The 27621-nt window shown below is 39.9% G+C and overlaps 1 protein-coding gene across 1 annotated transcript in view; it reads right to left on the reverse strand.

Annotated features, from left to right (window-relative positions):
- Positions 1 to 27621, reverse strand: part of Tnni3k (TNNI3 interacting kinase) — a 274985-nt gene that overhangs the window by 225179 nt on the left and 22185 nt on the right. The window contains exon 5 of the mRNA XM_031375950.1: positions 26755 to 26865. Within this exon, the coding sequence (XP_031231810.1) occupies positions 26755 to 26865 (111 nt within the window). The remainder of the gene's footprint in view (positions 1 to 26754; positions 26866 to 27621) is intronic.

Here is a 27621-nt window from a genome sequence, read left to right on the forward strand (position 1 = left end):
CTTTGTATACCTTGGATATTAGCTCTCTATCAGATATAGGGTTGGTAAAGATCTTTTCCCAATTTGTTTGTTGCAGTTTTGTCCTATTCACAGTGTCTTTTGCCTTACAGAAGCTTTGCAATTTTATGAAGTCCCATTTGTCAATTCTTGATCTTAGAGCATAAGCTATTGGTATTCTGTTCAGGAAATTTTCCCCTGTGCCCATGTGCTCGAGGTTCTTCCCCACTTTCTTTTCTATTAGTTTCAGTGTATCTGGTTTTATGTGGAGGTCCTTGATCCACTTGGACGTGAACTTGGTACAAGGAGATAGGAATGGATCAATTTGCATTCTTCTACATGCTAAACATGAGTTGAGCCAGCACCATTTGTTGAAAATGCTGTCTTTTTTCCACTAGATTGTTTTAGCTCCTTTGTCAAAGATCAAGTGACCACGAGTTTAAAATAGAGCAATAATGGCTCATACCCTTCTGATTGTTTCTCCTTTGAAGAGGTCTTTTCTTGGAGAATGGAAGAGCTCTCTTTCACTGTCCAGCAAATTCCCAAGACTAATTGAAAACAAACCCTGATTTTTTTCCTGAACAATTCATATATAAATCATGTATTTATATGGTGCAAATGCTTCAAGATACTGCCATTCCTCAGTGTCACCTCAGTCCCCATGTTTTTGGCCAGCTTTCCCAGAGGTGCCAAAGTAGGCCTTCTGTACTTCTTTCAGGTCAGAACAAAAAACTATAAGGGAAATGGAGATTTAAAACGTAGTCAAAAGTTTTTACCCCCTTAGGTCTATGTCTCAGGTAAAGAAAAAAAATTATCACTACCCAAACTCATTTTGTTGATTTCTAGAAAAAAATATAGCAGATGAAGTGTGACTACTTCACATAAACTACCAAAGTCTAATCAAATTATTATAGCCAAGTGATGTGTACTTTATTGTTTTGTCTAATCTTGATTCTCATTTGAAATCAGCATAGAAACACACTTGGGGCATCATCTAGGTTAAATCTATTGAGAAGGAAGACTCAAATTAAATGTGGATGGTTCCATCCCATGGGCTACGGCCCTAGACTGAATAAAAAGAAGAAATTAAGAGGTATACCTGAATGAATACCTGCTTCCTACCTAGGGATGTCGGGACTAGGTGTCTCAAACTTCTGGTGCCATGCCTTCACAGCCAGGATGGGCTGTGTACTCAACTTGTGAGCTAAAATAAATTCTTCCTATGTTAAGTTAAAATTTTAGTTTTTCTTTTTTAAATGTTAGTAACAGGATGAATAATTAATGCTTATATTATTTCACCTCTCAATATAGCCTTGAGCATTGTTTTAGCATTACGGTTGCTGTGATGAAATACCATACTTGGAGAAGAAAGTTTATTTCACTCACAGTTCCATATCACAGTTCATCATTACAAACAATCGGGACAGAAACTCAGGCTAAGCAAGAATCAAGAGGTAGGTGCTGATGCAGAAGCCATGGAGGGGTGCTGCTTCTTGGCTTGCTCCCCATGGCTTACTCAGCCTGCATTCTCATAGAACCCAGGACCACCCAGTCAGAGATAGCCTCACCCACAATGGGCTTGGTTCTATCCCTTTGATCAGTAATTTAAAAAAATGCCTTATATGCTAGTCTACAGCACAAATTTATGGAGGCATTTTCTCAGTTGAGCTCCCATATTTCAAACAATGTTAGATTATGTCAAGTTGATTTAAAACTTGTCAACATTGTGAAGTTCTACTGAGATGGTTTAAAGAATGTTCTACTGCCTGTGGAGTATCATCGAGCCATAGACCTCATGTCTATGGTGATCTGGGCTCAACACCTCATGTCTATGATGATCTGGGCTTGAATCCTCATGTCTGTAGTGATCTGGGCTTGATTTAGTGTCCTGCTGTCATTGCCTTGAAATTATTCCTCTATTTTTCTTAACTTTTTAATTGTTTCTTTGGATTTTTAAAAACAGAATATGTTTATTCATCAACAATGATACATTTAAAGTTATAAGTTAGAGTGGAAAAAGCAAGTTTGTTTGGGGTTTCAAATTCCAAGTATGTTGTTCTTTGAGATTTAGGGACAATAAATTAACATTGTCAAGAATTCTCAAAATTTCCAAAATTGTGATATTTTAAACATACTGCTAAAAATCACCACATTGTATTTTGAATAGCTGTAATGCTTGTTTAGTGACTAAAACACACTGTTTAGTGTGACTCACAAAGAAATACAACTTTTCACAGGAAGAGAAAGGGTAGGATGTAGTCGAAGTTATTTTAATATGGACTAATTAATCCAAGTTGCCCCTAAAGCAGCCTTCTCAGGAAAGACCAGGTGGCCCAGAGATGGGGGTAAAAATGCAGAGATTAAGAAACCGGTGAATGAACTAAAAGCAAGGAAAAAGACAGTAGTGGGCATCTGGGAAACTCACAAATATCCCTTACTCTCACTTTAATATTACCTCCACGTGGAGTTTTTATCAATAACTAGTGGAAGGGCCAGACTTCAGTGTCTCCCTCTTTCTAAACCTGACAATGAAGGCAGAAGAACAGAAAGGATTTTCTAAGGTTGAGCTTGGAAAATTTTACAAAAAAAGAATAGTCTGAGTAATCAGGAATTGACTTTTTTTTTCTAATTTTTCTCTACTAAATAAATTTCTTTCTCTCTTGCATATGTATACATGCACATATACATGTATATGTACACATATGTACATACATTTCATACATACATAGTACATACATGAAATGTTTCATACATTTCATAAGTACACATATACTTATATATATATATACATATACACACATACACACATATGTGTATATATATATAATACATTTAGAGAGGGAGGGAGCCTCATTATATAATCTAAGGTGGCACAGAACTTACCATCCTCCTTCTTCCCTTTTTAAATTATTGTACTACAGACATGAATCACCATGTCCATTTTCTTCTGACATAAATTTGCTTGAACTGTAATGTCCAAGACCTCTGTGTCTGTCAGTGAAATGGACTAGTTAAAAAAATCAAACCTAAATAATTTTGATAGTAATTCTCCATTTTTACTTCCTTTGCCTTAGTTCATTTCCAGTTCTCTTAACATGTTCTATCAAGCACCCTGTATTCTGCATGAGTGCACTACCATGGACAAACATTGGCCCACACTAAGCATCCCAGACAAAAGACAGAATACCATTGGGAAGCAAGAAGCACTTGCAGCCATTGGCCCTGAGCTCTAACTGCTGGTCTCACCATCTAGGATGGTGGTTGCTGATGCTGTGTTCCATAGTCAGAGATGCTGTCCCATGGCTTTCCTGGATTTTAACATTCCTCTTCCCTTTGATTGCCATGTGCATCACAAATTAAAAACAAACAAACAAACAAAATAAAACGCAAAACAAAACAAAACAAAACAACAAACAAAACCCAAAAAACAAAACAAAACAAAAAACAGTGGAGCACATCAACACACACAGTCCTCAGCATAGGAAGTCTAATATTAGGCTCACCTTAAAACACTACTTACCTATGCAAACAGGCAGGAGCAGATCTCAGAGATTCTAAATGGATCCAAGTATAAAGAAAGCTCAGAGGCTGTCAAACTTAAATGCTAATAATTTTAGAAAATCAGAGAAGTATGATACACAGATTCCTAGTCTATATGTTACTTACAATAAACCCCAATGTTGGAGCACTTTCTTCACAAGACACTTGAAGGAACGAGGAAGGAAGGAGTTTCTGTGTACTGAATCCAATGCATTCCGCTCAAAGACTCAACAAAGAGACTGGAAGTGGAGGTTCTGCCATGTCCTCCATGTTGAAAAGTCTCCAAGGTTTGGGGTGGTTAATGAAGGACATTTCCCAGTTACACTGAAAGTTGTTGTCTGTTCTTGATACTTTCATAAAACATATCAAGGCTTGCACATAGTTTTGGTTAAGTTTCATGTTTCATACTATTTTATGTTAATATATCTCTAACTGTCTTCATTTGAAAAACAAAAATACCAGTTCACTAGAACTGGGGGAACTTATAATTGGACTAATGATTTTTTTTTCAATAAGGAGGAAGCTAATTAGGCAATAATCAGTTTTAGGAGCCTCCATTGCATGGCAGATTCTTTTTGTCCTTGACAGCTAGAAGCCTGCAAGTTCTGAATTAATTTGTATGACTATGAGAATGGCAAACTTATTAGTGTGACTCACTCTACCTCCTAAATTGTCTCACACTTCTGAAAGAACAGTAATGATTAAAAAGTTTATTTTCAAATGTTCAACAGCTCTGAAGTTGGCATAGAGCATCGTTTAAAGGCAATGATTCTTGCTCTTGGAAGTTCTGAAACATAAAAAATTAAAAAAAAAAGAACTTTCCTACAATAAAGCAGAATGTCCCTATCTGGAGGAACTATGCTTTCCTGCGAACTGGGTGACTCAGAAATGTCTGTAATCCAGCCTTGCTTATGATGTAATAGTTAAGGGCAGCAATCTGAGGTGGCCATTTGCCATGTAAAAGAGGAAAACATGAAGCACAGGGTACAAAAAAAGTCACGTGGGTTGCTGTGAGAGAGACAGGAAGGGACAGGTTTCCCATCATGTCATTTGAAGCCATTCCCTCAAAAGCACATTGCAGTCCACATACCTGTGATGCAGAGGGAGCAGGCCTTGTCCCAGTGCCTGACAGTTTACTCAGCAAAGCCTAGTCTGACCTCTGCCTCACAGAAGCTTTGCCACTGTCAGCAGTTTCTTGGACACCCCGTTCTCTGATTTGGGCTCTTGGGCTCTTGAGTTTTAAGTAGTGGTTATAGTAAATCAGACAAATAAACACATGAGCACATCACACAATTCTTGACATGGGGAAATCATACTTCCCCAGAAAGACTTAGCTATAAAAAGATTCTACATACATCCAAGAGGAATCCTAAGTGTGAGATGCTGGGCACCTTATTAATTTATTTCTGAGTGTTAATGGAAGCAACTGAAGCATGGGCAGAAAACAGCAGTGACTCTTGCTCTAAGACACAACTGAAGCAAAGTACCTGGGAGATGGAAGACTGCGAAGACAGCAATGATGGAAGACTGCGAAGACAGCCATGAAAATCATGCGACCAGACACCTTCGTACATTTGCTTAACTCAGCAACAATAAAACAATTATCTGAGCTGATGTCATGACTGTTGCTTATGAAACAAAGGAACACTGCCATCTAGATGCCTCCATTTAAAGAAAATCTTTTAACTCTGCAACTGTGTGTAGGTGTATGCTAAGCTAAAACATTGAGCTGATATACAAGCTCTCTATTTTTAATCTCTCTTTTCAAATACTCAGAGAAGTCTCACTTGTAATCCTCGAGAAGGAGCTCTGTGTTTGAAGGAGTTATTCCCCACTCTGCTGAGAGGACTTCTGAGGAGCACCAGGTAGCAAAGTCCTCATTTATCTGCTTCCTCTGCACCAGAGCTGTTTGAAGGGGGCTGCCCTGTCAATCATATGACCTACTTAGAGAGCAGCCAACATCTGCTGGGCAGTGAAGTCCCATGTATAAAATCTCAGCTGCTTCATTGCATGTTGGAAGTCCCTTGGGAGTCACTCCAAATTGAGAGCTTGCTATGGACTGACTGGGACAAGCCACTTTCATTCAAGCTTTCTTCCCTTCATACTTGTTCATCCTCAAAGCTTGATTCAGTGAATACTCTGACTCTTAGGAACCTGTGATTGATTGCTTCAAGTCTGTAGTACTTTCATCCTGACTCACTCTCTGACAGTACCTCTTGGAGCTCCCCTGAGAGTCATTGCTGAAGCTGACCGTCTGACGCTAAACCACCCAAAGGCTGTTCTCCACCATCTTTCCATTGTCCTTATTCCCATGATACTCCTCTACCTTTTCTTTCCACAGACAGGGAGTGGGGAGTGGGTATCAGATTTCCTACCTCAGCTTCTGCTGTATTTCCTTACAAACACACACACACACACACACACACACACACACACACACACGCACATGCACACACACACAGACACAGACACACACACACATGTACACGCACACGCACACACACACGCACACGCACACATACACACACACACAATTGGGAGTTCAATTCCCAGCAACAACATGGTGGCTCGCAACCATCTGTAATATGACATGATGCCCTTTTCTAGTGTATCTGAAGACAACAACAGTGTACTCACATACATAAAAAATAAATAAATTGAGGGGCACAGGAAATATAAATGAATCTTAAAAAAAAAAAAAGAGCAACAGAGCCAAAGACAAAGATGTTTACATTTGGGGACAAAGCAATGGATTTGCCTTCTTGCCAGGGTGGCACAATAACAACACACAGAACTGGGGTTTAGACCTAAATTAATTTGCCTCAACAGAAAGTTGACACTTGTAGCTAGTTTTTCTACATTATAGCAGGCATCTATGAAACAAACACAAACTCAAGAAATAGCTAGAATCAGGCAGGGAACTATACAATCACACTATGGCACAACAGGGCAGGAGCAACGGTGTTTATTAAGATTTTTGAGCTTGAAATCTGGGCACTTGCAGCTCCTCTGGGCTTTCTGACTAATGTTGTCCTCTGAAAAGTCATTTTTACCCTTCCATACTTGTCTTTAATGTAGAAATGGAAGTCCCATAGTTCCACTCAGCTGGGGACAGGAAGTAAGCTCAGCTGGTGTCAAGCCAGAGGCATGTTTAATCTCATAGAGAGCTGAGCTTCCAACACACCCTTAACTACTTGTCCAGTGGATGTTTAACATTTGTGAAGTCACTCACGTTAACAAAACTCTCATGATCCATAATCCCTCTCTCCTGCATCTCTCCCCATTTGGAAGTTCTTCAGAAATATTTGTCTTTCTGACTAAGTCCCCAGATACCCAGTACATTGCTTAAGAGTTCTGTTTCTTGTATTTTATAACATATTCCATTTGTGTTCAAGTTGCTAGAACAAAAATAATATATAGTTGTACTGTGAAAGAATTTAAAAATAGACACAAATATATAAAATCTAAATTCATAGAATGAAAAAGGGTTGTAAATATTATGAAGGGAAAATGTATGGAATTTTTACCTACACCCCACCTGATTCTTAACTCAATGTATTTATTGTAATGTTAATATCAGTGCATAATTCTATTTTTAGTTAATATGATATACCAAACCCCAGTTTTCTGCCAATTCATCAGATGGAGAACTGTCTGAAGAATCCACTCTGCCTGCCCTCGGACAGCCAATGTCTCCTAGATACTGTAAGTTAAGTCTTAGAGTCCAGCAACACAGACCTGCCTACATTCTCCCTCTTCATCAATGCCTCGAGATGTTAATGTATTGTTTTCTCCACTTTGAATGTGCCCATCAAATTTCTGCAGGGTGACATCATTTCCCCTATTATAGCATGAGGACGATGAAACAAATAAGATAGTCAATAAAACCTGCTCAGAAAATCTCTGGCATGTTATCAACATGCCAGAGAAATAACTTGCGATTGAGATAATATGCAGAAAATTTTATTCCATACTAGACTAGGCAAAGAGAATGTGCTGTGAGCAAATCTAACAGGAAATGGTTTACCGGATTGCTAATATCTACTTGATATTCAAGTTTACAAGAGATTGGACTCATGTTAACAACAGGATACAATAGCAAGGAGGAGAATTATGCTTATATATTGATAAATCATGTAACTAAAAATAAACCTCTGCATTCTATCATTAAGATGCCAAAGGCAATCAGCATGGGTAGGAAACACGGATGGCCCCACTGCCTCATACTGCAGGCAAGGGCTGCTATGCTTATAGTGGCAAGAAATTTGACATATTTCATTAAATTCATGATTCAGGGGAGTTCTTTCTTGCTTTATTTCCTTCCCTGAAGAGCAGGACCTCACTCTGTCTCCTTCCACTTGTGATATAATTCAGAAAGAATAATATCATGTCTTAATTTAAAATGAGTGATGTGCTGTGGAGTCTCAGGCCATTCATCTCTCAGAGCTGGCAGCTTCCTTTCAACACTTATCCTATATTCGAAAACACATTTAAATTAAACACATATCAACAGTAAATCTGTCAATGGCTGCCTTATTTATGACACTATTAGAAGAAACATTGATGCCCTTTTATAAACAGGGATAGACATGTTCTGATTCCTTCAGAGCTGAGATGAAAGCAGCTGAAATGGACTCTGAACTGTCACCAAGTTCTACTGTTTTGATGACCTTCAGGGTGTTTACTAAATGTGTGCTCACACTCATAAAATACAGGCAAGCAGAGTCAACATAGAGAAAGGCCTCCATTTTGTGTACCAAACTTGGAAAACACAAAAGTATAAAATAACTCAGGGTTTTGAAGGAAGGGAAAACTGTGGAACAAGATGGATTAATCAGATATCTAGAATCTGACCTAACTTTGATTTATGATACCTACAAAATATAGATGATTTAATCTCAAAAGCTGAAAGAGAAGAAACTAACTGTTTAAGCACCAGTCTGAAGTGGTGCAAGTATGTATGCCACCAGCATGAAGTAGTACAAACATGCAACCCAAAAGACCACCTTAGTGCAATTGTACAGCAAAGCAACTGCAGTAGTGCAAACATGCACAATGCCAGCCTGCAGTAGTGCAAGCATGCACAAGGTCAGCCTAAAGTAGTGCAAGCATGCACAAGGCCAGCCTGGAGTAGTGCAAGCATGCACAAGGTCAGCCTGAAGTAGTGCAAGCATGCACAGGCCAGCCTGGAGTAGTGCAAGCATGCACAGGTCATCCTACAGTAGGGTAAACATGCACAATGCCAGCCTGCAGTAGTGCAAGCATGCACAAGGTCAGCCTAAAGTAGTGCAAGCATGCACAGGCCAGCCTGGAGTAGTGCAAGCATGCACAGGTCATCCTACAGTAGTGTAAACATGCACAATGCCAGCCTGCAGTCGTACAAGCATATTTACTTAAATCACACATACATTCACATACAAGAATGCACACTTGATGATTCTATAATCCTTATTTAAAATATTTGAAGTGATCAAGAAACCTTTCTTCTAGCAATCCTCATTTCAAGCTGTTCTTCCTGATTGGGATATTAGAGTCTTAGTGCCAGCAGGGTTAGGTTTCTTTCTGCATTTAGAATAAGCATTCCATTGTGGTTTTCTGTGCCCGTTCTACCCTGTGTGCTGGGTGAGTTAGAGACAGGCAGCTTGTTTCTTTAATAAACTTGGAATCAGACTGAGACAGGATATCAGGGGTGATGGCCATTCTGTGGTCTTCACCTTTCATGGGCCAGACAAGAACCTGCATCAGCATGAGGCTCTTGGATGGTCTATTTCCCTTGGGATGTAAATAATTTATAGTTAAACAACAAACAATAGAGACTTTAAAAATATGGTTACACTACTAAGAAGTAGAGAAAATTTCTCCTCCCTTTGAAACCAAGTGGCTTTGATTGCCTTGATTAATAGGGTTCAGTGGGGGTGTTTTGTAGCTCTCAAGGTCATAAAAGGCCATGAAATTTCTAACTTATTTATTGAAATACAAACAGTTGTAACCCCCTGGCACTTCATAAGAAATATGACTACCCTGGCTTGTTGTGAGAAAATCCAATCCAAAATAAATGAAAGTAATATATTGAAAACATTCTGTGCCCCATGTCTAGTGCCGCATTGTGAACAATAGTTACTATATGAAGCAACCTAGCTGTCCACCCACAGATAAAAGGATAAAGAGGATCACACACACCACACATCTTCCTCCCCCCTACACACACCTGAGGCTTGGAAGTACAGCATCAAGGTGCCAGCATGATCAGACTCAGGTAGGAATCTTCTTTGTGGCCCCACAATGACTCCTCTGTGTGACCTAACTAACGCCATAGTCTTTTTCCCTAAACGCTATCTCATTAGGGATCTGGGTTCCCTATAGGGACTGTGGGAAACAGCAGGGGCAGTGCATTCATTCACCACACAAGGAGTACAAGTGAGGTGCTCAGCTTGGGGCAATTAGGTCCAGGGCATCTTTGTGTATGTGTGTGTGTGCAAGCGCATGCAAGTAAATGAACATTTTGCCTGAATGTATATATGTCCATCAAGTGTATATTTTGTGCCTATGGAGGTTGACAAGGGCACTGGATCCCACAGTAAGGGTTCTGGGAACCAATTGTAGATCTTTTGCAAGAACAGCAAGTATTCTTAAACACAGGTCCACAGAGAGAAAATGTTTAAGAATATAGTAGAGGAAATTCTTCAGACAGACACAAAATGATTACAAAGAACCACAGAGACATTGGACCAAATGGAAGAAGTTGAGAACACATGTAGCCAAAAGAACACTGAGTATTTTTGAAAAGAGTAATAACTTGAAGCATTTTAAGTTCTTAAAGAATTAAGATGTGATAATAAAATGTAAAGATAAGATATAACAAGTTGTTAACATGTTCAAAGATATTTCACAGTTTGGAATTGGCAAATTTGAGTATGCTAGAAGAGGTTATTTATACCACTTTTCTAATGAGTAAAGAATGTACATGATCTCTGGGTACTTTAAAGCCTCTACTCATTATTACTATTTGTTACTATAGAAGACATCAAAGGTAAGAATTGAATATATGAAACATTTAAAATCAAATAGTGAAACAATATTTTAAACTCAAACATATCAATGAAATCAAATAAAAATTTAAGTATTACTAATCTGCACAAAATTCAAGGATGTTTTAAATAAGACATGGAAAGGTGGGAACAAAAACATTCAACAGAAACATCTAATATGTCATGACCCTGCTGGGAGAAGAAGGAGACTTTCAGGCAAGGTCTGCTATCAATCAAAAGGAACATTTTATAATAAATGAGACCTGATTTCACTGCAAAGGAGCAGCAATTCCATAACATATTGTATACACCTCATTAACATGAACCAGATAAAAACACAAAGCATTGAGAAACGAAAGGAAATGCAGACCTCCAGTGCTGCAGTGGGAGGGTCTGAAGCAGCTGTCTCATTAGCAGACAGAAGAAATGCATGGAACAATACCTGACCACTGTGGTCAGCAAAATGGTCCTTGGTGGTTAAGCACAGAGTCTTGGAGGAACGTCTGTCAAACTAGCCATATGCTGAGCCCAGAAGCAAGCCATCCTGAAGTTCCGTGTCTGTGAAATGGCAGCTTGATTCTGATACTAGCAAAGTCACATTAAAAATCAAGTGTAGGAGAAAAAAAAAAAGGATATCTAATGAATTCTAAAACAGCAGTATCAAAGTACAGGGTCCAAGTGGCAAAGAAAAAAATCATATGGAAACTAGAAGCTGTTCTGTTGCGTGTGAGTGTGAGTAGTCCTCTGAGCTGCAGGTAACACCACCAGCAACATGTGGGGATGCCCTCAGAGGCATGGGAGGTTATCAGATCGCCCAGGACCTGGTTTTCCAGGAGATTGTGAATTGACTGATGTGGGTGCTTGGCAGCAAACTCTGGTCCCTCCTCTGGAAAATCAGCAAGGATTCTTACTTAACCTCTGAACCATTACTCTGACCACCTCTTATTTTTTTTAATGACTGCCATTTGGACTGGGGTGAGATGGGATCTCAAAATCTAAATTTGCATTTCTGTGACCGATACAGATGTTGAGAACAGCTTCACATGCTTGTTGGTGGATTAGATTTCATCTCTTGAGAACTGTTAGGTTGTTTTATGAGTGCACTTATCAGCAGGATTGCTTGGTTTTTTAAAGTTCTGCCAATGGTCCAGATATTAGTCCTCTGTCAGATGTGTGGCCAGCAGACTCTCTCCTGCCCTGTAGGCTGCCCTTTCCCTCAGCAATTTCTTTTGTTGCACAGAAACTTTTTTTAATTTTATGTAATACCACCTGTCAATTGTTGGTTTTATTTCCTGAAGTATTATATTCCTTGTAGGAAAATCCTTGGTTGCTCCTGTAGCTTGAAGTGTTTTTTTTTTTTTTTCCTTGAGCACTTTCAGAGTTCCTGGACTTAAATTAAGTCTTAGATCAATTCTGAATGACTTTTTCATTTAGAATGAAAGAGACTGGGGATTCATTTCATCCTTATACATGTGAAAAGCAGTTTTGTCAGCACTATTTGTTAAAAGTGGGAATCTTTTCCAGCTGAGCTTTAGACAGCTTTGTCACAAGTCAGGTGTCTGTAACTGTACGGGCTCAGTTCTCTATGTTACCCACATGACCGTGGCATGCTAGTTTTGTTACTGGGCTTGTAATGTTTTTTTGCAATTAGCATAGGAAATCTCCAGCAACTTTTGTTTTCTTTGGGATCATATTGATTCATGTAAGGAGGTTAAAAGAAAAAAAAAAGGATTCATCCTTTACTGGAGTTAAAGAAACTGCTAGGTTTTTGTTTAGTTTAATTAACAAAGCATTTTAAATTTCTGACTTTACCTCACACTTGTAACTAACTAAAACCCAGTAGCAGTATATTAATAATGTTTAATTTGAAATATTGCTCATAGTCAGAAGTCAACTATACCAAGAAGAAATGTAAAATGGGGAACTCTTTCAAGAAAGAATGTATCATAAACACACCCTTGGCCTCTTGTGTATCTGGAGCTCAGAGTACTTGGCCATTTGAAGGTGGCTACTTGGCCTGAATCATGGGAAGGTCTTACTTTTCTGGCAATGCCTAAAGTAGTTATTAGAAGGAAAATAAGGAATGAAGCTTAAAGGAAAATCTGGGGACTTTCACTGCAATCTTCTACAGTTTCAGAGCTAGGGTCTGGGTTTTCAGAAGGCTGTGTTATAATCCTTTTATGGTGTACCCTCTTCTCTAGATTAGTGATTCTCCCTCGCTGGAACGGCACATCTACAGCATCCTCAGTATCATTAATCTGAGGGTTATGTGTTTAGTTGAGCAAAGGATTAGGTGAAAAAGATAAAGTTTTCAGAGAGATTAGATAGATTTAATGTCGTTCTATAAATATGGAATTATTGAAGCCTGGAACATATGTAACTAATCTCAAGATCCCTATCTACTGTGGTAGTGTATAATAGATACCAGGCTGCTAGGAAGGAGGCGTCATGGGTGCCTAGCCTTGCAAATCCAGAACAATGTTTTGCCAGAAAGATTCTCATGTTAGACTAGACACAAGATTATTGATTAGAATGGGAGTGAGAAAAATTCTGCCAAGTCACAGAGAGATGTATGCAGACTTCCAAGATGAATGATGCCCCCATGATATAGCAGACTTCTGGCTTTGAGGTCAATGAATTCAAACCCTCCTCTGGATTTTCAGGGGGAAAAAATCTATCATTAGATGAGGTCAAATTTCATTCTCCTATTTTAAGCAGGAGGAGAGGGAATGGGGCAGATTTTAAACAGAGAATTTCGGGGCATTCCTGGGCCATACTTTAAAACTTTAGAAGATTCTACAAAGTCATTTGTAAAAGTGGGAATTTTCTAGGTCCCTTTACTATTTCTTTACCCCAAAGACCTTCATTTAACTATTCAACTTCTTTGGGTGTTTTTCATATAAATATAAAAAAGGTTTTGCTGTGTTCAGCTTAAACATTGTATGTGGAGAAATGCAATTGTGACCTTCTCACTTGCTCCTCCAGCCCTATAATATATCTTTTCCAATATAGCTTCTCATTAGATCTTTAAAAATGCTTTAGGGCATATATATACACACACACATATATGTACATACATATATGTATGTATATATATATATATGTATATATATATTAGAATTGAACTAATTTTTATACTTGTCATTGTTTTTCACACTTGTGCATATCTATATTTGTTCTTTTAAAGGGTAACTATTTGAGTCTTTGGCTTATTTTTTAATTGGTGTACCTATAGGCCCTTTGAGGAGTCGATTGTGCTCCTTGTGAATTTTGGATAGTAACTTCTTAGCAGATACACAGCTTACAAATATCTTCTGTACCAAAGAATGTCTTTGTTTTCTTGACTAATTCAAATAGGTGTGATTTAAAATTCTAAATTTTAACTTTTTTTCTAGTAATTTTTAAGATCTGGGACTTAAAGTTCAAGTCTTGTCTATTTTGAATTGATCTTTACTATTTGTGTGGGTGTGTGTTTTGTTTTGTTTTTGTTCTTTAGGGTTTTCAAGACAAGGTTTCTCTATATTGCCCCTAGCTGTACTGAAACTGGCTCTGCAGGCCAGGCCATCCTTCCTTAAACTCAGAGATTAGCCTGCATCTGCCTAAGTGCTGGGGTCAAAGGTATCTGCCACCACTGCCCAGTTCTTCGAGATTTAATTATTTTTAATTATGTGTAGGTGGGCATATCTGCATTCTGGTATGTGCACAGAAATTCAGGTGCCAGTAGAGACCCAAGGTGCTGATTTCCCTGGACCCAGTGTTACCTGGTTATGAGCCTCCAGCTGACTTGGGTGGAGGAAACAGAACACATCTTCAAGAAGAGCATCAAATGCTCTTAACTCCTGAGCTGCATCTCCAGCCCCCCCCCCCCCCCCCCGGTTTGGTGTTCTATTCCTCTTCATGTAAATAGATGGTTTTCTCAATATTGTGCATTGGTGGGGCCATCTTTCCCCTCTGTGTGTTCCTGGGACCTTTGTTTAGGTGGCACTATCTGTGACTGCTGCCTGTATAGGGGCCACTACTTTCCTGTCATGACTGTCAGCATTCGTCCTCTTGATTGCTGAGCATTTGGTGAAAAATCATCTGAGTTAACATCTCTTAGTGTTTAACATAATTTTCAGGATATAAATACTGTTTTTCCTATTCAGATTAGGAAGTTTTCTGCCTTCTTTATGTAAATAGGCTGTTTTTAGCTTCCTCTTTCCTTTTGAACTTCCACAATGCAAGTTTGGGTGTGGGCCATAGGACTGTTAAAGGACTCTAGGTTTTCTTCTCTTTTTTGTTTTTCTGTTCATTCTTTTCCTTTCCTTTTTTGAAATCCCTCTGTTCAGGTGGTTCCAGATCACCTGTCTTTGAACTTAAAGTCTCTGCTCACACACGTGAGGTGCCAAAGCTCAGCAAAGTTCTTGTTTCAGTTACTGTGTTCCCTGATCTCTTTTATTTCTATCTGACTCTAGGTTATGGGGGTTGAACATTTTATATTTTGACTTTAACCTTTGTCTCACCGCTCTGTTTGTTGTTCATCTCTCTTCTGTTGTGATTCACAGAGTTTCCTTAAGGTGATTGTTTTGAAGTCTTTATCAGGGATTGTGTAGATGTTAATTCTTTAGTGTCTGGAATTGGGACCCTGTTCCTTTTCCAGCATCACAGTTCATGAACATCTGTGGTCCTTGTGACTTTGTATGGATACTTGTGCATTTGTAGAAACAGAATACCTTCTAGAATTTAGATTGATTTGATTTATATCTATGAAGTTCTTTACCAGTCATCTTGTCCAAGGATTCTGGGATGGCCAGCTATCTGGTGAGATCACAGAGAAGATTTCTGCTGGTTTTACATGGGCAACTACTTTTTAGGTCAATGGGTAGATGAACTTAGTGCCTGGGTCCCCAAGTGTCCATATTGTGTCTTGTTTTTAGGGACAAGTCTGAAACCCAATTCAACTGATATAGGATTAGACTTTTGGTCTATGTGAGCAGGCCTGATATCCTGTTCTATAATGGAGGACAAAATCTCAGAAGTTAAATATCCAAAAGCCAGCCTGGATTCTTAACCTATAGCAGCTGGCATATATCTTCAATTTGTTTAGAAACTTAGTATATAGGTCCAATTTGGAAATCTGGTTAATGAGGACAGCCTGGATTTAGAGTTGGACTAAAATATAAATTGTTAAGCATATGAGTAGCAATGGTGGTAATGATGTCCATTTATTTGTTAGTCCTTATCTAGCCCCAGGAGTTGAACCTAGAGTTTGGGGAGGACAGCCTGGACCTGGGCGGGTTGAGAAACTGGGACTTCTGCCTTTGCTCAGGTCAGCGGGATGCATTGTGAAGAGGAGGCTCCCACTTAAGCGTCTTCCACTTAGACATGGGCTATCAATGTTGAACTAACTGGGTCTGGGCTTTGGGGTGGATAACTCTCCTCACTATATGCAATCATTCCTAACTTCTTCAGTGCTCTTTCTTTTATTTTAGCAATTTACTCTGATGTGCTAGCATCTCTCCTGGAGTCTGAAGATTTTGAGAAGGTACTTTCTTGTATGAATGCTTGTTCAGGTTGATAGTTGTGTGAGGGAATGAACATATGGGATTCTCATTGTCCCATTATGAATGTCACTTGAGTACTGTCTTTGTACATGCTGTGATACTCACTGAATTTTGTGATTTTTTAAAAAAGATTAATATGTATGAAGGTATTTATGAAAATTTCTTGTGATTTCATACCCTCGTTTCTTCATGAACAGTGTCATTATAATCTATCTATTCTGCCTTTGAGGAAGAGACAAGTAATTTTCCTCATTCCGTATAATTTCTGAAACACTTTGATATTCATAAGTTTAGTCAGTTAGCAAACACTTATTGAAAATCTACTTTAAAGCAGGGCAGAGAGGTACATGCTCATAGTCCTAGCACTGAGGAGGCTGAGATAGAACTTTCACAGGTTCAAGGCTGGCCAGAGCTACCTAGCATGGACCCTGTTTCAGAAAACAGAAACAAAAACCACCATCTACACACACACACACACACACACACACACACACACACACACACACACACACAAAGCATATTCCATATGTCTGTGAGGTCTATGAAGACTTTTTAAAAATGTTGTTAATATGCTCAAAAACATACGTAATAAATGACCAAATCAAGTCATGCTCCTGAGGCAAGTTGTCTTAAATGATAGCAGAAAAGTTCCCAAAATGCTCTGGTTGATTAAAAGACAGAGACATTTCAAGGTAAAGAGACTTAGCAGTATGATGGATACAGCTTTTCACTTTGAGGAAACTTAGAAGGCAAAGCATAGAGACTACATTATGATAAAGGCAGAGCACATTAAAATGGGAGCAGTTAATTTCTGTCACAGCATGTCTTGTGGAATGATGGCTTCTGCTGTCACAGGAAGAGACTCTGGATCACCCATTCAGGGAGATGGAGTTGGCAAGGTTCTGTCAGGCAGGAAGTGTCTTTCGCAACACCTTGCTTGATAAAAACCTAAACATTTTCGGGGTAGGGATAGGATTCAGTGGAGTATAAGCATTTTGTACACAGGCCTGACAAAGCAGGGTACTGTTGCAGAATAATGTCACTGTGAATGCAGAGAAAATAGAATATTCAAGGCAGTTCTGGGGAAGGTTTCCAATCTTTACCTTTATTTTGCTAAATTTTACCACATCTCTTGGATAGCTCAATATATATCTTTTCAGGAAGGTCTTACATTGATGAGTTCAGAGTGTGGAAATATAACAATTTTGGACTGTTTGGTTTAGACCTAAAAGAGTTAGAATCCTGCAACCTTGCATGCATGGGAAAAGAAAAAGTACTAACATTTTATATGCTATAAAATCCCACAGAACTGCTTCTCAGAGCAGCTCCAGAGGTGTTTGCTCCTTCTGGAGAGCATGTGTGTTTTGCGATACATATGTACTCATCTGATACAGGACTGTGCAAGAACAAACACCAGGAAGTAGTGGTAACACATGCTTCTGAGGAACACACTAGAAGAGAGATGCTACTAGAGGTAACAACTGTGGAGAGCCAGACACAGGGCTCTAGACTCTTACTCCTCTATCTCAATCCCAGTACGCTTCTGAAGGTGGTTAGGGATTCCCCAGAGAGAGCTACAGAGAACAAGTCATGGTATTCCTAGGAGGGCCTAGGGTTTCATCATGGACTCCCTGAAAACAATATCAGGTTGAGTAATTCGTGATAAAAGTAGGATAGTACTGACTACGCATTCACACTGTGGGCCCACAGATCACTGTGAACCCACAGATCAGGAGCAAATACTAACCTCCCTGTGGTTTCAAGATCAAGAGGAAGAGCACTAGCTTCTAAACCCCAAAACAAAAAATTTCCAGTATTCTAGTAATGTGACTTGACAAAAATGCAGAGACCTTGATCTATAATGAACTGCTGAAATTCTAGATGTAAGACATCCAGTTTCACGGCAGTAGCTTAACAAGAGCTAGAAGGTGTAGCAAGGATTTTATTTCCTCTTGGTTGATATATCACACACTGTGTATGTATGCATATGTATGTGTGCTTGTATGTGTGTGCATACATGGCCATGTGGTAGGTGTGTTTGTAGAATGCATAGAGGATTGGGAAGGTTTGAATCAATATTAGTAGCTAGAAAAATTGGGAGTAAAGCAGATTTTCACAAGACATTAACTGGTTACAAAGGCTGTCTCATTTTGGGTTGATTTGATTAGCAATAATCTTTGAATCTAATTTCTCAGGTAATGCCTCTTTCGTCACATTCCAGGGTAGAGAGCTGATTAATATCTAATTTACATTTTTATTAGCCCATAAAGCTTTTCTGGCTTGTGTCCTATCTATCTCATGCCCAAAGCAATACTTACTGTCTAATAGTAGCTAATGCAGGCTATGCCAAAGGTCTAAGTGGTGCTAGGGCTCTTGTTTTCTGTGCCTTCCAAATGATGCATGCTTGAAGCTTTGCCTATGGGAGTGTAAAACAAGCTGATTATGAGGTATGGCCTATTATCCTGTCTTAGTCTCCAGACCAAAAGCCTAGATAGTGAGACATGCCTCTGCCTTTAATAAAAGAAGCCACTGCAACATGGAACACAGTAATTGGGAACACAGACTCTCTGGCATCAGCTTATGAGAAAACCACCTTTGAAAGCCACCGAAGAAGTAGTGTTCCTAAATTGGATCTTAGCTATGTAAGACTGTGTGTTTAATAAAAGGTTAGCTTCATAAACTAACCACATGACACATGGATGCCAGGTTCACCCTGAGTGAGTGGTAGCTCAAAACACAAATGGAAATATGTACAATTAATTCTGGTTTGTGGGAATAACTTGTATACTGGACTAGAATGTGCTGTCCGCACTAGTCTCTATCTGAGTTATTGTAGCCCTGAGTGTTCTAATTTCATGGAGTAATTTAGGATATGTTTCTTGATCTGTAAAATCCTGTGAGAGAATTGCCAGTCAATAATAGCACTCCACGAAATAATACTTGGGTATAACCTGGAATCTGTGTGAGAAAAACTGATGACTTAAACTCCTCTCATAAGCCCATGTAAGACAGAGTTTGGTTTTAGAGATGGGTAATTGCTGTGGCCTGAACTGTGGTTACCTCAGACTTGTTTCTTGAAACATTAGCCTCTCATACTCTAAAACAGGACTGAATTTAAAACTCTATATTAAGCACATAATTGTGATTAAATGTGATTATTAGTGAGCTTTAATTATTAGGGGAGCTTTAATCCACTGATTATTGTTCTTAGAAGATGAAGAGACAGAGACAGAAGTCGCAGAGGCAACTGCAAACAGATGTGACCATAGCCGCAGTGAGAAAGTCCCACTGCAAACCAAGCAATAGGTCCTGGAACGAACCAAACTTCTAACGCCGTGGTTCGGCAACTAAAGGTCTTCTCTCCAACTGCTCATTCAGTCAGATGTTTACTTTAGATTTTTATCGATCCTAATAAATTCTAGGGCAGTGTCTCATAAACTTGAGTGTTCTGGGAGTACCCAGGCTGGGAGGGTCAGTAGGAAAAATTTACTGCTGAGAGACATAGGTCTTGCTTCCAGAGAGATGATCATGTTCTGAAATTAGGTTGTGAAAATGTCTGCCCAGCTCTGTGACCATGCTAAAGCAACAATGTCTTGTGTGCTGTGATTTTTTACAATAGACTTGTTAAATCTGTATCGCATAGTCAGAGAAGTATCACAGTCTTGAAGAGGCACCAGGACTCCATTATGCCTTAATTGTGAAGTTTTAGTCCATCTATTATGCCCCAGGCTTCCATTCTTATCAGGTGAGATGACAGAGTCATATTTGGACTGAGAAAAGGACATCAGTCTCCATGAGGGCACCAGCTTTCCCAGTTACTATATTTTATCATCTCAGATGACTTTGCCACATTTCTCTGTGCTTTTGGTTTTCTTTGTTTGTTTTGCCTGACAAAGAAGGAGGAGGAAGAGGAAAAGGAGGAAGATGAGGAGGAGGAGGAAGAGGAGGAAGAAGAAGAAGATGAGGAGGAGGAGGAAGAGGAAGAGGAGGAAGAGGAGGAGGAGGAGGAGAAGGAGGAGGACTGAAGGAGACTTAAGTCTATATATTTGGGTCAAGGTTATTGAAAGGTCTTGGGTCGGGATTCAAGGGGATGTTGAGGCAGAATGCCCTTTAAAGTAAGAGATTTTGAGATGTTATTGGTTGTTGTTAATGCTGTGTTAACAGAGCATGCTGGGGGCTAAGAAGAGAGTTTTGTGCCATGAGATGAACTAGGGGGTCCTTTCTTATGGACCTCAGAAAGAGGAGGTTCCACAGCACTGTTTGTAGTCAACCTTTCTCTCATTCCTGGGTAGCAGATGAGTCTGGGAGGCAGGGCCGGTAAGCTTCCTTGGGGCAAGTGAACATTCTGGTGGTCACTGCTCTCCTGGACTGTGAGGCTTGTGAAAGAGGAAGAGGCTGCTGCAGGTGCACATGGCCCTCAGCCTCCAGCTCCAACCTGACGAGCATCGCCTCGGTGTGTAAACTCTTAATTGTTTTGTTTTGTTACTATTTGTTTGGATTTCAAATAAAGTTCACAAGATACTGGAGGCAGCTATGGTTCTATTATGTTATAAATTCATCAGAGAAAAGGAGAGAACATATGAGCAAGATAGAGAGCCAGACACACATTGTAATTTAAGCATTCTCTTGTCTGTGCCTCTGGGGAGAAAACTAAAGCCATTACAAAAGAAATAATGTGGAGAGCCTTGCAAGCTTTTTGGTAAACAAAACTCTCTACTCAAACATTGAGATGATTTAGTTAAGAATGGATTGAAAAACCATCAACTACATTTCAGTGAAAACAGAAATAAATTCCAAAATAACTGGAAGTGCTTCTGAGCCATGCTTGGGTAAGTGTTTACAAGCTGAAAGGGGAACCAGCAGGACAGAATACCTTCGGTGTGGTTGCCTCACCTGCATGTGCTCTCTCTGTGAAAAATGAAACACCCTGTCTCCACATTGCATAGGCATCCTGGATGCTGGCTGCTTCCTTTTGTCACTCGTGACTGCTTGGTGTACGGGCAGCTGTAGAAAGAGCTGTAGGGAAACGGGCTTGACAGTGTTCCACAGATCTAAGTGTTTAGGCACAGAGCTGTCTGTGTGTTTGGTGTGTGTCAGTGTGGCTGTGCATCTGTGTGTCTGTGGGCCTGTCTCTGAATATCTCTGTGTGTATGTTTGTATATATGTGTGCACCTGGGTATGTCCTATGTTTACCTCTGTGTTTCTGTGTGTATTCATGTGTTTCTGTGTATGTGTGCATGTGTCTATGTATCTGTGTGTCTGTGTGTCTGTATGTGTGTGTGTCTCGCTCTGCATAACTCTGAGTGTATGTTTGTATATATGTGTGCATGTCTGTGTACTATGTTTATCTGTGTGTATCTCTGTGTGTATTCATGTGTGTTTCTGTGTATGTGTGCATGTATATGTGTGTCTGTGGTGTATGTGTCTGTGTGTCTGTGATTGTGTCTGTGTGTCTCTGTATGTGTGCATCTTTGTCTATGACTATGAGTGTGCCCGTGTGTCTGTGTATGTGTGTATCATTTCTCACTGGGTCCTCACACTCAGTAAAAACTGGATAAAGTTTTCTTTGGTTCAGTCAATTATGCTTTAATAGCTCAGGTAGTGACTTCTGTACTGTATTTGATGCTATCTTTGTATATTGTGATGATAAGCCCTGCTTTAGTTTGAGTCATTGGGAAATACCATCCCATTATTTATGAATTTGTGGCTTTGATGTTGGCTAATGTGAATTAAAATTCCTGAAAAACAAAAAAGCTGCATTTGACTGTGTCCAAAATCTCCTGGGAAAAGCCTGTGTCCACAGTTATTGGTGGAACAGCTGAGATTTCAGAACTGTGGAGAAATTTAAATTCTGTATGTTCAGAGAGTAATTATCTTATCCTGGGCTAGTGCTAGCCTTCTGGAAAACCATTCCTTGCCCCATTCTCTCTATGGTCTAACATCTCCTAAAAACCTCTTAGATCAGTGGTTTTCAACCTTCCTAATGCTGGGACCCTTTAATACTATTCCTCATGTTGTGGTGATCCCCAACCTTAAAATTATTTTTTTGTTGCTACTTTGTAACTGTAATTTTGCTCTTGTTATGAATCATAATGTAAACATCTTTGTTTTCCAATGGTATTAGGTAACCCCTGTGAAAGGGTTGTTCAGTCCACAAAGGGGTCACAACCCATAGGTTCAGACACACTGTCTTAGAAGTTATTAACTTAGCAGAATCCTAAGAGCGTCAACAGATAGCATCTCAGGCCTGTAGAATTGATCCCACAATCTCACTATACCTGCCTCTCTGGTGTAACCACATATGTGTTTTAAATGTTCCTTGATTTATGACTTTCTTTGTTCTCTAAAACTATAAAAACCTCATGTAACATGTTCTGCATTGGAATGTGGGATTTGGGGTAGCCTACATTTCTGTTTGTGGACCATGGTTATTCAAGATGGCTCCAGAATAAATTATTTCTTATTTTCCTTAAGATTAGATTTGAACTGTTGTTGAATTAGGGAAGGCTGAAAGAAGCTGAGGAGAAGGGTGACCCTGTAGGAGCACCAGCAGTCTCAATTAATCTCGATCCCCAAGATCTCTCAAGCATTAGACCACCAAACAGGCAGCATACACCAGATGATATAAGGACTCCAACATACATACAGTAGAGGACTGCTGGGTCTGTGTTCATTCAGAGATGATGTACCTAACCCTCAAGAAACTGGAGGCCCCAGCTCAGGTTTAGAGGTCAGGTGGTGTAGGAGGTTGAGACATCCACATGGAGATAGGGAGGGTAGAGAGGAGGTATGGGATGTGGAACTGTCGGAGGGTGAATGGGGAGGGAATAAAATATGGAGTGTAAAAATAGTAAATTAATTAATTAAAAAATTTTAAAAAATATACAAAAAGAAAAAAAAAGATTAGAGTTGTGGTTTAACAGTGACCAGAGTAGAGTTTCATCTGATTAATTTCCTCATTATCTGAATTCCCTACACAGTAGTTTTAAGTCAACTTTCTAATCCTTAGTCTCTTCACTGTGTAAAGTGAGGTTAACATTAGTTATTCACAGAGGAGAGCAAACAGTATATTCCAATAACAACAGAGAAAGAACAAGCCTAAGCTTCCTAGTTTTCCACGGTTGAGAGATTGTGTGGTATATGTGTATATGTGTACCTAAAGAGAAGAGGGCTCAGTGCATGTTTATTGATTGTTCGGGCCTTTTACAAATCAATGTATGCATATGAATTGATAGATGGATAAATCAGAAAAACATTGGAGCCAAATACAGCCTATGCTTTCCTCCCTCTTACAGCATAGTAAATTCACATCTGAGCCTCAGCTTCCATTCTGCACATCTGAGAACCTGCAGCCTATGTGATCTTCCATTATTGAAGTAGGCGGCTGCCTATATCACGACTACAGAAGGACAAACACACCAGAGACACTAACGCAGAGTTTGGATTTGGTATGTGGAGACCTGTTCGAGGCAGCATGCAGCACTGTTTCACAGCAAATGTGGGAGACAAAGGCCTCGATACCATCAAAAGGCAGCCCCCTGTCATTCACTGGCATTGCCCTGCCCCATACCCCAAGAGTTAAGTAGAGCAGTGAATAGGCACCTGCACTTGGCTTCGTTAAGAAAAATGTACATGTTACCCCTTGGCACTCAGCACCATTTCACACCCAAAGCTTCACCACCACATTGGCTTTCCTGGGTGCTGGGACAGCACTCTCTTCCTGCCTTCTCTCACAGTAGGGACCAATAATCTTTCTTCTTATTCAGGTGTCCTCTCTGAGTTAATTCTTCCCTTCAGCTCTCCAGCCCAACCCAACTTTCCGCCATTGTTTTGATCTCAATTTCCATTTCTGTGCATACACCTTTAAAAACCATGCAGCGTACGCAAACTTTCCCATTAGTTAATTGGCAGCTGTAAACAGTAGTATCCTTGATTCACAGAATGTGAGTTCTGTGATTCCCATCAGCAGTACTGAAGTTGAGGCACATTGTTTTCCTAGATGCCCATGCCTACGATGAGGTTTGCCTTACTATATAAGCCAAGTGCGTGCACGGTTAGATAATAAGATAGATCAGTTACAACATGATGTAATAAAACCTTCTGACCTTGAGAATTGTTTCTAGAATTTCCCATATAATGTTTCCAGACCAAAGTTGATTTTGGCTAACTAAGACCTCAGGAAGGGAAACCACACGTAAGGAGCGGCTACTCCCTGGACACTGCAGCATTCCACTAGAAACTCCGCACAGAACTAACAGGCTGGAGCAGCTGACGCTCCCCACTCACACTGAGGACAGAATATATTGAGACTATCCACTGCAACTGTTAGTTCTGAAGTGAATGAGCCATGGAACTTTACACTTTTAAAATGCATACCTTTTATTTTTATTCATGTGTGTCTGTGTGAGTCTGCGGCACGTGTGTTCAGTGGCCTGGAGCTGGAGTTACAGTTGGTTGTGAGCTGACTTGGTATGGCTGCTGGGAATGAAACTCGGTTCTCAGCACTTGGCTGCTGAGTCATTTCTTCGGCTCAAACATTACAACTCAATATGGTGATATAGGTTGATTTCGTTTGTTTATTTTTGTGTTTTGGTTTTGGTTTTTTTGGGGGGGGAGGGTGAAAGATAGCATTTCACCACATTACTTTTCTTACCTGGCCAACAACTTAATTAGTATGCTATGTAAGAAGGGTGCTGAGCCCAAACCCATTTCATGTTCAGCTGGTTACTGCCTATAGGTGTTGTTAAGCTTTGTACACTGGGTAAGGAGGGAAACTGGGTGACACATTAAGAAATCGGTACTGGTAGAGACCTACCTGAATTGTTTTAGTAGAGTTTGCCCTGAGCAGGTGAAATCAATGATCTGTCTGTCTCTAATTCACAGCCTAAGAATACAGGGCCATTTGAAGATGCTGAAGAGACTAGACTGCTAAACATCACTTGCAAATACATCAGCTCACTAAAGGCTGGGCATCCTTCAAAGGAGTGCAGCAGCCATGCACCAGTTCTTCCTCGAGGATTTCTTAATGTTCATGGCTCTAGTTGAGATTTTATACTTTTGACAGGGAGGAAGAAAACAGTTTTAGGTAACTTCACTGAGATTTTTCTTTCTTCATAAACAGTGCAAACTAATGCTATACACTTACAGCAATGGCTCTGGATATCTGTATTAATTTTGTAGTAAGAGAAAGAATGAAATAAAGTAAAACCATCTGTTCTGAACATGATACTGTTACCATTAGGAGACATAGCTCGACTGTATTTCATAGCATTTACGCCTGGCTTTTTGTGTGTCTCTGTTCCCACTTGTTTGAGGGATTGTGGATTCCTGAGGAAAGGTACAGCTAGATTCTGGATATGAAAAATTTCAAGAATGACTACTTAATGAGGAGAGGGAAAGCTGCTATTGTTACTTTAATGAACTTCATAAGCAGGTATGTCTCAGTAGAATATGAGAGTGGTGGGACTTTGAATCCAATGACCAGGATTCCGGACAGAATCTGCTCTGTGACTGTAAGAAAGTTTCTCTCAGGAAACATGATATGCTACCTAATTTAGCAGGGACAGCAAAAACTACTCGATTGTGTATAAAGTCAGCCACATGTTTTCATAGTGGTCTGTTTAAAATGTAATACTTGATAAGGTTAAGACATGATTGGGTACCTTCTTGGGACTCTACCTTGCTGATGATGCATCCAGTATCCCCACCCCACCCCAACTGTGGCTCCTGCAGCATCTGCAGCATCTGAGCCTTTGTGAGCACTAGGCCTCCAGCCTTTGTGCTTCCACTCACTGTCAGAGCTGTCTCACTTCACTCAGGCCTCTGGTTCAGGAGTATGGTCTAGAGTCTCTGACATAGAGCTCATGTAAGTGATACCCTTCTCCATTGTTGTCCATATTTTATTGCTCTACACTACTCACTGGCAACTCAGATTATAGAATATCTTCTTTTCTTCACTGTCTGACTCTTGTTTGTACCTGGGCTCCACAGAAATGGAGATTTTGTCTGTTGTCTTGGCCCCACCATCCCAGCACTTAGAATAGTGTATGAAGTATATTTGCATTTAATAAATGTTTTTCAAGTGATATATAAACAGAGAGACTAGAGAGCAGACTTGCATCTCTCCTCACTCTGTAGGAAGTAATCTTCAGAATGTTTTGTGTAGAAACTTTAATTAAACACTGTAATAAACCTATAGTTATTTTTATAAGAGTTGAAGCCAGAATCTTGCATGTGTCAGGCAATAATCTACCACTGAGTTACAGCCTAATCCTTCTATTACTGCTTTCCAAATAAAGAAAGAGGGCATGAGAGTCAGTAACTTCCACAAAGAAAGAAGAGAAAGCTGTGGTGGCCACGCTGCCTAAATGCAAAGTATTTGCTCTCAATCACAGCACAGCACCTCTTCTAGCCGGACATCTTTATATTAATTGGTATTTCAGTATATTGTTATATAATGCGTTGAACTCAGTATAAAATCACATTTACATAGCAAACTTTTACTATCAGAGTAAATGAGTGTGTCCAGTAGTTAGAAAAACAGAAGCAGTTCTAGGATCTGTAAAGCCAGCATCTCACACAATGGCAAATGATTAGAAGAGGCAGGCAACATTTTTTTCTTCTCATATTTGGGAGGCAAGACTCACCTCTGGGTGTCCAGCTATTGCAGCGATGTGGAGGGCTGTGAGGCCGCCATATCCCACTTGCTGAACATCTGCTCCACTATGCAACAATGAAGTGATAAGTTCCGGGCTATCCTGTAATGAGACACAGCTTGAGTGCTTTTTTCCCACTCACAGCAGATGGTGAGGCTATGCTGTTGAGTTCCTGGTTATACGAGGTTTGGGTGTTCAAAGAAAGCCTAAGTGTGACTTCTGAGAAAAGCTTGTATTGGCAAGCAATACTGCTCAGGTGGCTGAGACATCGGACCAAATGTCAGAATGGAGTAGCACCCATTGGCTACACTCCATTACTAGGAAAGGCGGAGAGAGTACTTATCTATGGCAAGGTTGCTCAGTAGCATCAACCTCCAAGGGTCAAGCTGCAAGCATGATTCCTCAGTAACTAACATTAACCCCAAGGAGGTCAAGGGCTTACAGAAAGAGTGAACATTGAAGTTTTCTTTTGACAATGAAGATGAACATTTCTTCTAAGATTGAAAAAAAAAAATAGAACAAACCACAGTTCACTGGACTTTTGTGGTAATTATATAATTCTCCTTTCTAAACCAATGGCATCATGGGACATACACAATAACTCAATGTTGTCTAATGGCTCAGAACATGAAAGGGTGATGTGATAGCTCATGTATTCACAACCCCAGATGTTGGCAGAAACATAAAGTTCTCTGTGCTTCACCTTCCATTAAAAACTCAAAGCAGGCGTGGTGGTACAAGTCTGCAATGCCAGGCGTGGTGGTGCAAGTCTACAGTGCCAGGTGAGGTGGTACAAGTCTGCAATGCCAGGCGTGGTGGTGCAAGTCTAGAATGCCAGGCGTGGTGGTACAAGTCTGC

Source organism: Mastomys coucha, unplaced genomic scaffold (assembly GCF_008632895.1).
Source record: "Mastomys coucha isolate ucsf_1 unplaced genomic scaffold, UCSF_Mcou_1 pScaffold16, whole genome shotgun sequence".
Taxonomy (NCBI): Eukaryota; Metazoa; Chordata; class Mammalia; order Rodentia; family Muridae; genus Mastomys; species Mastomys coucha.